At 30.4% G+C, this 14,395-nt stretch overlaps 1 protein-coding gene across 1 annotated transcript; it reads right to left on the bottom strand.

The window, feature by feature from the left end:
* Positions 1 to 1,560: 1,560 nt before the first annotated feature.
* LOC110672220 (mitochondrial uncoupling protein 1) lies at positions 1,561 to 5,584 on the bottom strand. The gene is made up of 9 exons (XM_021834934.2): positions 5,261 to 5,584; positions 3,854 to 4,072; positions 3,672 to 3,750; positions 3,330 to 3,463; positions 3,134 to 3,232; positions 2,939 to 3,043; positions 2,550 to 2,624; positions 1,972 to 2,058; positions 1,561 to 1,812 (listed from the first exon to the last, which is right to left on the bottom strand). The coding sequence occupies exons 1-9, from the start codon at positions 5,342 to 5,344 to the stop codon at positions 1,777 to 1,779; spliced, it is 918 nt and encodes a 305-aa protein (XP_021690626.2). The 5' UTR covers positions 5,345 to 5,584; the 3' UTR covers positions 1,561 to 1,776.
* Between the last annotated feature and the right edge of the window lie 8,811 nt (positions 5,585 to 14,395).

Raw genomic sequence — 14,395 nt, 5'->3', positions numbered from 1 at the left:
TTAATAAAAAATATAATTTTATAGATATTATTAATATATATATATATAGATATATTTAAATATTATTTGAGTAATAATAATAATATATTTATAAATATATTTAAATAATTTAAGATAAATTTTAATTAAATTTAAAACGAATTTAAGTACTGTAAATATAAGTTAATTTTTGTGAGTATTCGTCATCCCTATTTGGAATCAAAGTTTATTAATCTATGTCTTTAAAGAATCAAATATGAGTTGATTTTAAATCATTTTGATTAATCCAAATATCATTAATACACGTACAGGCTTTAGATGAGTGCAAAACTTTTAAGGATGTAGTTGATTAATGGATTAGCTTACATATTTCCAATCATAAAAATTCTTTTAACGTACTTTTTAAGAAAATATTATATAATAAAAATTTTTATATGTTATTTAATGTAATTTATTTTGACAATACATAAATATACATAAATTGTTTAAATTATAATTTAAAAATATTCTCAAGAAAACATATTTTAATTTAATTTTCATTTTTTTATATAAATATAATTAAATTTTCCATTTTATATTTATTAAAATGATTAAATAAATAATTATTATAATAATTATTTTGTATTTAATAAATATATATGTGTGAAGCAATTATATCAATTTATTTTTATTTAATAAAATAATTATTTATATTTTTATAAACAATTTTATATATTTATATATTTAATTAATTATATATTTTAAAGAGATAATTAAATATTTAAATAATATCTTATATTTAGATAATTATATTACAATGAATTATAATAATTAAAATATATATAATTCAAATCTAAAATATATAATTACTTAAATACAAAATTTGAATAAAAAGACAAACTGATCTGTAATTTTTTATATGCCTAAAAAATTAACTTGTAATTTATTCAAAATATAATAATTCCTTTTCTCCTTCCAAAATTAGTCATATAACCCCAAGGTGAGATGAGAGAACAGGAGTCTCTTCTCCCTTAACTAATGCTCTCATATTCGAGCCCTATGTACAAAACACCTTTAAAACTTGAAAGAGAGCACTTTGTCCCCCTTTTGAGAGTCTGCTTAGTGTGAATCCAAATTATTCAGACCAGTGGACTTTGGATACCAGGTAATTTCTACTTAAACAAAAATATAGTTATATACAATCTATTGCTGTTTAAGCTGCTATCAACTCTCATCCATTCTCGATCAACGGAGGCTCAGCACCTCTAAAGTTGGTTCATTGTGGAACATGTTCTTATTTGAAACTATAATTTTACAAGAATTTTTTTTTAATTTAATTTATTTTTTTATTAATACTCATATTTAAAATGAAAAAAAAAATCTTTTTAACTTTTAGAAAATATTCAGATTAAAGGAAATAGAAACTAAACATATATGTGAGAATTCAATTAAATTCTTTTATTGTAAATAATTTATTCTAAAGGAAGCCACAAAGTCCCCTATGAAATAATTATACGTTTCATAAGATAATGGGATAGCATCTTCGAGATATTAGGGACAAGAACTAGGTAAAATTTCGCAACTAGGACCCAGGGGGGCAAATTAACAAGTACAGAAATGAAATTGATGGGGAAAAATTATTAAAAATTCCAAATTGTGATTATTTTAAAGCTTTTCAAGTACCTAAAATTTCCTCTGCAGGACACCTATCTAAATTAGGAAGAACAATGACAAGTAATGAAACTTATTATTCTGAGGACTATCTCCATCATTTCCATGCAAAATCCATGCACTGCAGGTTTTACTTTTGTCTATAGCTCAAGATGATTCTAAACTTCTTACAAATTTCTTAGCCTGTCATGGGAACAGAAGAATTTGAAAAAAAAATGAACATGCTATTAAACAAGTACGAACTGAAAGGAAGTCAAATAAAAGCATACCAGTCAGATTAAGAAAAGTCTTTTAAAAAGAAGTTAGTCATTATTAAATTGCAAATGAGTTTTGAGTTTATACCTGCTCTAAGGTTAGAAACATGATCACATTCCAGGATCCTAGCCGCCCAAAGTTTGGAATGAATCCCTTATAGAAAGCCAAAGGTCCCTGCAAGTGGCATTGTATATCATAGGTCAGAAGATTCTTGGCTTATGGTGCTCCTTGCACCTCCTTTCTTATGGAAATTGCTGCACTGAGTTTTCAACATCAACAGATACAGGAGCACAAAAGCACTGTTGTCACTCTAAACTTTAACTAATAAAGATGAAGTATGATGAGAAAGCAAATATATATATGAAAAGAATATTCCAGAAATGCATGTCGGAAGTGAATTATAATGAACAGGAAAAACAGCGAAGGACAGCCTGCTCAGATCCACATCTGTTGTATAGAATTATTTATTCGGCTATGATCCTTAAGGATGGAATAAGAAATGAACACCACAATAATGGAAGAAACAAAAAATTGAAAAAAGAATTGCCAGACCATGTTATGCTTTCAACAATTCACAACTATAGTAAATTTTAGCATGTTAGAAAAACCAGAGAACAATTTTCATTCCTAAATCAGTGGTATACAAAGTTGAAAGACAATCTTACATCATTCTTCAGCGTTTTAATGAAGCAATCTAGTGTGCTCTTGTAAGCAGAATCCCCCATCATTCTTGACTTAACCTGCCAAAGAGCAATGGACAATGAAACTGTTAATTAGTCTGACAAAGTAAAATACCTTAGATCAATGAGTAAAAATCAAGAGATTAGTCCAACAATAAGTGCTAATTACTATGCACACACTGAGAATCAAACCAAAAATAAAGATGGGTGCTTATCATGTAATATCGACATGCAACATTGTCTCTTCTGTTGTTTGCAAGATAATTTAACATCCTTGACTAAATTCCCACAAACTAATTACAAAAACAATGCCCACCTGAAAGACCAATTATAGACTATTTTGAAAAACTCAAAAGTGAACATAGACATTGTACCACATCAACTGGGGAGCCAATACAAACAGCGAAGAATCCTGCCCCAAGCCCAGAAAGAAGATGAGTGACAACATTGTCCATGAACCCAGGAATTTTCAAAATTGTCTGCATTGAAATAGTGGAATTAGAAAAAATAAAAATATTTGACTGAACAAGAAGAGAAAAGACATTGAAATATTGCATATGTGAGTTCACCTGCTTCACTTGATCATAGCTGGCGAGTTCAGCAGCATTTATAATAGCATTTCGTGCTATGTTGGGTCCAAGACCAGTCCAAAGTGCACCAACTCCTTCCTAGACATTACAAAACAGTATGGCAGAGTTATTAATTAGATAAAAATTTAGTGTCCATTTTCCCCCAACTTTTCTTTGTCCCAGATAGATACACAACCTGTCTGACAATTGTAGAATAAGCATTCAATGCTCCAGTATAGCGCCTTGGCACACCCGGTGGTAATTTTCCCTCAGCTTGAAGTCTAACTTTCACAAGATCAGTTGGATTTGCCACAGTAATTGCCAGAGCACCTGTTTGATGTGATGAGTACACTTAACAAATCAAAAGGTAAAAGATAACGAGAGTCATACAGAGTAAGCTCTGGCTCTTATCTTAGGTAAAAAAGACATTAATTACACATACAATATTAAAATTCACTGACACTAAAATAGGTTGACAAAAGTCTTTCTGAACTTGCTTAAATAGAATTTGTCATAAAACTTTGGCCAATAAGCTCACCAGTAGTAAGTGCAGCAAGAATTTTCTTGGTCAAAGGAACATCTCCAACAAAGTCACTGCCTACATAATAGGTCTTAACCTGTCAAGTATGTAGTTTTATAGACAAGCATAAGAAGTCAGCAATCAAACAGAACACATAAAATGGCTCAAAAGTTCAAAAGAGAAGAAGATTCAAGACCGACAGGCTCATATAACCCAATTCTTAAGCCTCCAAACAGGCATTGTCGGTGAAGCCCAGGTACAATGCCTTTCCAGAGTGCTGATAGACCTTCTTCCCTAGCAATGGTGGCAACTGTGCCCAACATACCCCTGTATTTTGGTAAGGCCAGTCCCTCACCAGCAACGGCTTTCTTTTGGAGCTGGAGCCTAACTTTTGCAGTGTCAAGGGGAATTGTGCATATCTGCAGTAAATTCAAATGCTGATGAACAAAAACACTTCCACGACAATGATATCAAAGCCTTTTATTTCAAGAATATAAACAAATTTTCAATTGTTAATTCATTATATAAATGTGTAAGGTCAGTATCATATGAGGCTCAAAATTATGCTTGTAGCTTGCTATTAGAGTTGTAAAGAAGCCTACAAACACATTAACTATCTTCCATCCAGGCTTCCTTCATCAAACAAACCAGAAGTCTTGGAGTTGGATTGGATTGATTCCTACATTTTTCATGCCACCATAGAAAATTATAATCAATTTACATTACTGCTCTTAGTTCTAAAGCCTAGTCATTGGTTATTCTTGGATTAATTTGCAGCACACAAGATAGACCGTGATTCAAACAATTTAACAAATAACAGATTTTAAACAGTTATAACACGACATTATCAATGCCAACAAACTGAATGGTTTTATGAAAATGGTGTAATTCAAGGCACAACCTGATGAGCTAACACCAAGTATTCAATGAAATGAATTGCTCAAATGCATGGATATGACAATCTCAAAAATAATTAAGGTTTTGCTTAGTAAATTTGCTTTTAGCGTTTCATAAGCAATAAGCTTTCAATAATAATTTATGAAAAGCAATAATAATTTATGAAAAGCAATAATTCCTTCTTGTGATATTGTTTTTCTTATGTGTGAACTGAAATTTATATATTCAAAAAATATTTTAAAATGATTTCATTTGCTTTCTGCCAAAAATAAAAATCAGTATAAAGTACATTTTAAAAGAAAAAAAAAAACTAGCAACGAGGAGGAATCAGAGGGTACATTTGCTGTGAACCTAATAAAAAACACACATTTTCTCACTTATAATACAGCACATTCATGGAAAACAATAAAAATTCACTAGTTAATTCCAATGCAGGATTTGAGATAAAGAGGCAGCGAGAACATAATGGACTAGATCCTAATATACAGTAAGTTGAAGTGATCAAAAGGGAAGACGCAACAGCAATCAATCCAATCATCGATCATCGAAATTGAAAAGGAGTTCATCACTTGATCACAAGATTCCCAGATGATACAAAATGAAAGAGAGAGATATAGAATAACAGGCTAGATGTACATCCAATATTATTAAGCTCAATCAAATAGTCGATTGAATATAAAAAAAGTGATCAGATGAACAGAAAACAATACCTCCGCAAAACATGCAGCGAAAGCGCTACTAGCAAAAGTTCCGGCGAATGAGATGTCAGATTTAGCTTTGGCATCGGCCACCATCCTTAGCCGCAGAGAAGCAAGGTTTAAGAGTGAGTGAAACGAGAAAAACGGAGGGGGCAGTTAGAGAAAAGACAGAAAGAAGAAAGGAGAGGAAAGGAAATGAGATTCGTGCAAATGGAATCTCGTGAAAAGTGAACGGCGAGAGGCAGCAGCCACCAGGTTGCGCAATTAGGTCCCTCTTCTCTCCTGCCTTTTTTTCGCAGTTGCGCTTCTTCGTCATCCCTCATTTATTCTTTCTTTGCGCCACCGTGGCAGCCCATACGGCATGTGGAAAACTATCTTAACGCTTACAAGTTAAATCCATCTGTGCCAAAATAGTCATTGTAATTTATCTAACATAAAATGGCAAATAAATAATAAATAAATATTAATATAAAATAATAAATAAATATATAATTATTATTATTTAAAAAAAATACAAGGTAATTGTAGATTTTAAAATCCCCTTTTATATATATATATATTATTAAATTATTATTTCGTATAAAAAATTCTACACGTAATCACTATTCTATTATATAATTTTTTTCTAAATGAAACCAATTGTACTAATGTCCTGCCAGTAAATAAAAAAAAATTGAAAACATTTGGATTTTTTTTTAGTGTTTTTTTTTTAAATTTAGAATTTTATTAATCATGTCAAATAATGTAAGGAGTGTCTCTAGGACACTAAATAAATAATTAAATTTTATTGTAATAAATAAGACTATACAATATTGATAACAGTTAAGATCTTAAATCATTAGATAAATCCTATTATGAATTTAAAGATACTGAAAAACTTATAAAATTAAGGATGATTATAAATATTTTTAAATTTATTTTATATATAGTTTCAATTTTATATAATTAAGAGATATTTGTTACTTATAAGTTTGTTAAACTCGAGAATAAAATTATATATTTGTTTATAATATACTTTTAAACTTATAAGTTAAAGAAAATAAATTAAGAAATAAAGGCAGATAATATATATCAATTATTAAGGAAGGTCTAAATTTAAGTGTAAGTCTTTTCTATATTTATATACTTAACTAATCAAGAAATGACACATTAATTAAAATTATGATAAATCTGATAGATAAATATATATTCATGATTTTCTACTGGTTGAGTGCAATGCACAAACAACCTTATTTAAGTAAGTATTTTTTAAAATTTAAATAATCATGAAAAATTATAAATTTTATATTTTATTGAGTTTAAATAATCAAAGAAATAATGCAAAAGTTGACAAATCGTAATTAATATTTATAACAGTTTTTTTAGTCATCGGTCAGAATATCAATTTTTAGAGAATTTTATTTAGGATTAAAGATTTAAAGTGTTATAAAAAAAAATAAATTTAAGTTTTAAAAATTTAAATACGTAGAGATATTTTTAATTAATTAATATTTTAAAATAATTTATAAGTATTATAATAAATAGTAACTAAAAATTTTGAGTCTATAAAAATAAAATAAATAAAAATAAATTTTTACACTCACAAAAATTAAAATTTTTTGGCTTCAATAAATCATTTATTTTCAGAATTGGTAGTAAAATTAATTTTAAATTTGATAAAATTATTATTTCTAAAATTGAAGGAAAATTTTTACAATAAAAATTAATAAAATAAATCACTAAAATTAAAATTTTTCATAATTTAAATACATTTAAAAAATATTAAATTTTTTATTTTAAAATAAGAGGGTAATTAAAAAAAATTTGGGGCCAAGGCCCCTTAGATCTGATTGAAAATTAATTTTTTATGTTGATACTTATAAATTAATTTAATTAAATATTTTATTATATTATTATTAATTCATTTTTAAAATTTTATTATAAATTTTATATTTTTTATCTTTTTATTAATAAATATATTTATAAATAATTTTTAATTAAATACAATAAATATTTATTAATAATTTATAAATATTTAATTAAATATATAATCACTTAAAATTTTAAATATTTATAATATCAAATTAATTTATAAATATTTTAATTTTTATAAATTAAACTAAATGACCTCCAAAATTCATGTATAATACACTTGACAAACACAAATAATTTTTAACAACATTTATTTACTGACCCTAAAACACGTGTAGCGATCAGTTTGTACTTTGAAGTGAGTTACGAGCCGCCGGTGCGACCAAGTGGCATCCCGAGGGCAAGGGGTGGGCGCCTCGGGTGATGATCAAAATATTTTAGGTACTTAAATGGATAAGGATGCATGTATTCGTAAGACTATGAATATATATTTGGATTTCAGAGATGACTCAGTATGATATTCAAACGTACTCTAGATAATATTCATAATTATTGAATTAATCATGTTAGAATAATAAAATTATTATTATTTTATTTTCTTATTTAAAATAAAACGATAATATTACTCAAATCAACTTGCTATGGGCAAAAGAAATGTTTACTTAAAAAATAATTTAATTAATTAACAGTTTAGGAAAAAAATACAGATATGTCAAATATTGAATATATTATTTAGGATTATACTCTGACTTCTTGATCAAATGATTATAAATATTAATTACACTGAACATAATTTCATCAATTACACTCTAAAATTAAAAGAGTAAGTAAATTAAAAATCGAAATGACGTTTTGATTAATTGAACAGAGAGTAAAATGTAAGAATTTTAGAAAAATAAATAATTGGTAAATTAAAGATAAAAAGAAATTATTAAATTCTAGTTGAGTTGTCGTTTGATATAGTTAAAGGTTTTTACGTTTTAGTATATCTAGATTCTGAAATTCATTTCACCATATTTTGCAGTTACTTGTAATTGCCTGATCACTCCCTACAGCTGCTTTGAATTGCCTATAACTTTTTGTGACTGCTAACAACTCTCTTTTTTTCATATAACTTTTCAGTAATTATTATTAATTTAATTATAAATTATTTAATATCATAAATTAATTTAATTAATTTTTAGATCTAAAATTAATTAATAAATAAAATAATTATTTTTATATAAACAAAAAGTTGTGATTGTATTTTTATTTATAAAAAACTTAAAAATACTCAATTTTTACATTTTATTTATATAATATTATTTTATTAATAATTAAAAAATAATTTTGATTGTTCTAATTATATTTTATAAACAAATTATTGTTAGCATAATTACAGCAATTAGCATGATTATAGGAGATTTGTGTAGCATAATTACAGGTCGATAATTATAGGTCGATAATTTGGCAAATACATAATTATAGGTCGCAAGCTTTGGTGTATTGTTACCGGAGATATCACTACGCCGACAAGAGAGAACGATGAAACTGATGCAAAATTTGCTAACCGTCTTGAGGATTGGGATAGTAAAAATCATCAGATCATCACCTGGTTTCGCAATACCTCTGTCTCGTCCATCCACATCCAGTTTGCTAATTATGACTCGCAAAGAAATCAGGATTTTTTGGCTAATCGATATCAGACCACTGGACTTGCCCACTATTATCAGTTGTGGACTACTCTTCATAATCTGAAATAAGAAGCAGGTCAATCTGTGAATGATTTTCTTGCCCAGGTCCAACCCATTTGGAATCAAATATCTCAGGCCAAAATCAGTGAAGATCATCTTCATCTCATTCAAGTTCTAATGGCTCTTCGATCAGAATATGAGGCCGTTCGAGCGTCCCTGCTACATCGAAATCCACTCCCATCATTGGAAATCGCTATTCAAGAGATTATTTTGAAGAGACTCATCTCGGTTTGGATAAAACTCCTCAATTTGAAGTCGCTCTTGCAACTACTCGATCCTCACATCAGAAATCTGGCAATCAACTCTGTAAGAATTGTAATCAAATTGGTCATGCTTTTGCATATTGTCCTACTATAGAATGCAGATATTGTCATGGTTACGGTCATATTCTTGAACATTGTCCCACACGCCCTCCAAGACCAAAAGGAGGGCATTCTAAATTCAAGAATGTCTCAAAGCCTGGATCTTCCTCTCACATCGTTCTTTGCTGCATCGAGGGCTCTACTGCCATCACCATGAGTGATGTTGAGGCACTATTCAAACAGGTTATCTCTTCTAATTCTCCTGCTGCCATGTCTGTCACTCCGGGTAATTCTTATTGGCTTTTTGACTCTGCATGTTGTAATCATGTGACCACTAATCTTAAATTCTTGTCTTCTGCAAAACTCAGTATCTTCCTTACCACCAATCCATACTGCAAATGGTACTAAAATGAACATCACACATACTGGTCATGTGTCTATCTCAAATCTTCATCTCCCTGACACCTATTATATCCCTAATTTGGCACTCAATCTTATTTACATTGGTCGGTTGTGTGAAAAAGGACTAAATGTTATTTTTCTCACCATGGTGTCAGTGCAGGATCCACAAACGGAATGCATTCTTGGGGAGGGTCGCAGAGTGGGTCGATTATTTGAGCTTACATCTTTACATCTTCCTCAGAGATTTGTGTCTGCAGCTACAATCCCTAATTCCTCCATTCACCAATGGCATCTTCGTCTTGGTCATGCTTCTACCAGTAAAATTCAACCTTTAATTTCTCGTGGATTATTAGGATCTACTAAGTTTGAGTCATTTAATTGTTTAAATTGTCAGCTTGCAAAACAACCTGCATTATCTTTTTCTCATAATAATACTACTTCAGACACTCCTTTTGGTTTAATTCATTCTGACATTTGGGGTCCTTCTCCTATTTCTTCAATAAATGGTTTTCGTTATTTTGTAATATTTATTGATGCTTATTTTCGGTTTACTTGGATATATTTTTTGAAACATCGATCTGAGTTATCACAAATTTACTTCACATTTGCAAAAATGATTAAAACTCAGTTCTCTTGTGACATTAAAATTCTCCGAACAGACAATGCCATGGAATATCGGGATTCTTCTTTACTTCAGTTTCTTAGTCAACAAGGCACCGTTGTTCAACGTTCTTGTCCTCACACCTCTCAACAGAATGGGCGAGCCGAACGCAAGCATCGTCATATTCTTGATTCTGTACGTACTCTTCTTCTTTCTGCCTCATGTCCAGAAAAATTTTGGGGAGAAGCAGCTCTTCATGCTGTTTATATTATTAATCGTCTTCCTACCTTGGTTCTTCATAATTTATCTCCTTTTGAAAAGTTGTTTGGACAACCTCCTGACTATTCCATCCTTAAACCTTTTGGATGTGTTTCTTTTGTTCTTTTACAACCTCATGAACATACCAAATTAGAACCCCGTGCTCGTCTATGTTGTTTTCTTGGTTATGGCATTGAACACAAAGGGTATCGTTGTTGGGATCCTGTTTCTAATAAGTTACGCATCTCTCGTCATGTTACCTTTTGGGAAAATACTATGTTCTCTTCTCTTTCCAAATTTCATCACTCTGTCAATACTGACTCTCTATTTTTCACTGACTCCTCCAAAGAGCTGTTTCTAAGTCCTGATCCAGGTGATTGTGATGTGCTCAATATTAGCCCAACTACACCTGCCCCTGTTGAATCAGCACCAGTTGTTGATCCAGTACCTGCGCCTGCATCTCCTCCTAGCACTACTCTTCGTCGTTCTACCCGTGTAAGAGAAACTCCTCATTATCTTTCTGATTTTCATTGTTACTCTACTATTGCAACCCTTCATGAGCCTCGTTCTTATCGTGAGGCAAGTCGACCCTCTTTGGCGACAAGCTATGGTAGCGAACTTCAAGCTTTAGAGAAAACTCATACTTGGGATTTAGTTGATCTTCCACCAAACAAGACCCCTATTGGTTGCAAATGGATTTACAAAATCAAGACCCGTTCTGATGGAACTATTGAACGCTACAAAGCTCGCTTAGTAGCCAAAGGGTACACTCAAGAGTATGGTATTGACTATGAAGAAACTTTTGCTCCAGTGGCCCGATTAACATCTATTCGCAGTCTCTTAGCTATTGCTGCAGTTCGTAAATGGAAACTTTTCCAGATGGATGTCAAAAATGCTTTTCTTCATGGTGATTTAACAGAAGATGTTTATATGCATCCTCCTCCTGGTTATCATTCTCCTCATAAAGTTTGCAAACTTCGGCGAGCCTTATACGGATTAAAACAAGCTCCCAGGGCCTGGTTTGCCAAATTTAGTTCCACTCTTGCTCAACTTGGTTTTCTCTCTAGTCCACATGATTCTACATTATTCACTCACCGAACTGACAGTGGTATTGTTCTTCTGTTGCTTTATGTTGATGATATGATAATAACAGGAGATGATTCATCTGGTATTTTAGAGTTACAACATTATCTCAATCAACATTTTGAAATGAAAGACCTGGGTTCTCTCAGCTATTTTTTGGGTCTTGAAGTTTCTCAAAATTCTGATGGCTATTATCTATCTCAAGCCAAGTATGCATCCGACTTACTTCCTCGTGCAGGCATCACTGATAGCAAAACAGTATCAACCCCATTGGAGCTCAATTGCAAACTTACACCTCTTGATGGCACTCCTCTTGATGATCCTACTTTATATCGACAGCTTGTCGGGAGTCTTGTTTATCTCACAGTTACTCGACCTGATATTTCATATGCTGTTCATCTGGTCAGCCAGTTTATGTCTACTCCTCGCTCAACTCATTTCTCTGCAGTACTTCGAATCCTTCGTTATATCAAAGGCACTCTTTTTCATGGTTTGCACTTTTCCGCTACCTCCTCCCTAGTATTATCTGGCTACTCTGATGCTGATTGGGCTGGTGATCTGACAGATCGTCGCTCTACAACTGGTTATTGTTTCTTCTTGGGTAATTCTCTTATCTCTTGGCGTAGCAAAAAGCAAACTGTTGTTGCACGTTCTAGCACAGAATCTGAATATCGTGCTCTTGCTGATGCTACATCTGAATTACTTTGGTTACGGTGGTTATTAACTGATTTGGGTGTCACTCATTCTTCTGCCACAATGCTTCATTGCGATAATAGAAGTGCCATATAGATTTCTCATAATGATGTATTTCATGAGCGTACCAAACACATCGAAATTGATTGTCATTTTGTACGTCATCATGTTGCTCATGGCACCATATGTTTGATTCCTGTCTCCTCTATCAGCCAAACCGCTGATATATTCACCAAAACGCATCCTCCCGCTCGCTTTCAGGATCTCTTAAGCAAACTCAAGTTGGCATCTGTGCTACCACCTTGAGTTTGAGGGGGGGTGTTAGCATAATTACAGCAATTAACATGATTATAGGAGATTTGTGTAGCATAATTACAGCAATTAGCATGATTATAGGAGATTTGTGTAGCATAATTATAGCAATTATTATTCTTGTCCAAATTAGTTCATATTCTCATGTATAAATAGATGTAATATCTCTGTAAATGAGACACAGACAAATACACAATCATTTCCTTCATTACTTGTATTCTTTTTTTTAACAATTATAATGTAGAAATTATCAAATTGACTTAATTTTCATTATTCAATTAATTATTTAAATTATAAAAATTAAAATTAAAATAATAATACCACGTGTCAGCCTTTATAATTTCTTTTATATATAGAGAGGATAATGTCCTCAACCCAAGCAGTGCTGAGAATGGCATAATGCTTTTGTGCGGAAGTGCTTGCCATTATCGTAAAGGAATAAAAATTTGAGGATAGGCCACTTGCCTGACAGACAGTGCGTCGTTAATAGGAGAGAGATGCCGGAGGGAAGAAACCCCGCATATGTGCAGAGCTGACTCACGCTTTATTTTACTATTTTAGAAACATTTCCTAATATTTTCATGGCAAACTGCGTATTTTGGTGATATTGAATCTCCAAACTTTTATTTTTTGATCCAAACTTTTATTTTTTGACAATGGATTCTTTCTTAATAGAAATTACTTACGAGAAATTCCCCATGTTTAAAGCATGTGAGCACGTTAATATAGAAATTTGATAATTAAAAATAGAACTTCTCAATATTAGTGATTAAATTCAGATTAACTTATAATTTACTGAATTAATTTAATTAAAAAAATATTTAATTTGACTTATAAATTGATCAAATTTAAAAGATTATAAGTAGGTTAACAGGAAATAACATTTTATAAGGAAAGAAACAAAATTTTATGGATTTTGTATCTTCTATCAAGTTCCTTTTCTGTGATTTCTACCACTCTGTTTCCTCTTCTATTTTCAAATTAGTAAGCCTTTTCTCTTTTATATAACTGGGGTCGATTGCTTTTGTTTGTGTATGATCATGTCTAAGATGAATGCTTGGTTTTTTATTCTTCTCGGGAGGAGAATTTGAAGAATTGCGTCGCTCAAACCAAAGCACATTTTTATTTAATGGAAAATCCGCCCGATATTTCAAAAAAAAAAAAAAGAAATTTCAACAAGTGGAGGTTGAATTATGTGGAAACATCATTTTTCTTGGAAAGGTTTTCAATTTTTGCAATCATTCCGTCCCATTTAGTTCAAATAAATCAAAGATGCTGAATTGGTGGTTTAGGTGTTACTTGATATAATTGAATTTCATAAAATTTTAAAATTTTCATTTGTAAATTTTTAAATTCTTTTACAAATTTAAAATTTGAAAGTTTGATTTAAATCAAAATTTATTTCAACTTTTTAATAATAAATTTCATGAACTTTATTATAATTAATTAAATTCAATCAAAATTAATAAAATTTATAAATAAATTTTAAACTTAAAATCATATATATTTTAAGTGACAAAATTATTCTTTCTTAATATATATCATTTTATTTTATTTTCTCTTTTCACTTGCATTATCTTATTTGTCTATATGACACACACAAACAGACATAAAATTAGACATGGACACAAATAATGATATAGACAGACATAGCTACAAACACAAATAGATATAGATATAGACACGGACATGACACAGACATAATCATAGATAAAAACAAATACACAAACATAGACTTAGATAAAAGAAGACATAAACACAAATACTTACATACATAGACAGAAACAGACATCATTACAAATAAGCAAACACAAACACAAACAAAAATAAAAACAAATAAACACAAACACATTATAGATAAAAAGATTGACGCAAATTGATACAAATACAAACACGTATAGATATAGATGAA

This window comes from Hevea brasiliensis, chromosome 3 (genome assembly GCF_030052815.1).
Source record: "Hevea brasiliensis isolate MT/VB/25A 57/8 chromosome 3, ASM3005281v1, whole genome shotgun sequence".
Lineage (NCBI taxonomy): Eukaryota > Viridiplantae > Streptophyta > Magnoliopsida > Malpighiales > Euphorbiaceae > Hevea > Hevea brasiliensis.
This window is presented reverse-complemented; position numbering and strand designations above follow the sequence as displayed.

What these genes read in the sequence shown, in the direction of transcription:
- LOC110672220 (XM_021834934.2), bottom strand. Translation starts at nt 5,344, where the DNA reads ATGGTGGCCGATGCCAAAGCTAAATCTGACATCTCATTCGCCGGAACT. An exon ending in TCTTGCTGCACTTACTACTG is followed by an intron (nt 3,464 to 3,671) that starts GTGAGCTTATTG and finishes CACATCAAACAG; the next exon opens with GTGCTCTGGCAATTACTGTG. An exon ending in TGTTTCTAACCTTAGAGCAG is followed by an intron (nt 1,813 to 1,971) that starts GTATAAACTCAA and finishes TTCCCATGACAG; the next exon opens with GCTAAGAAATTTGTAAGAAG.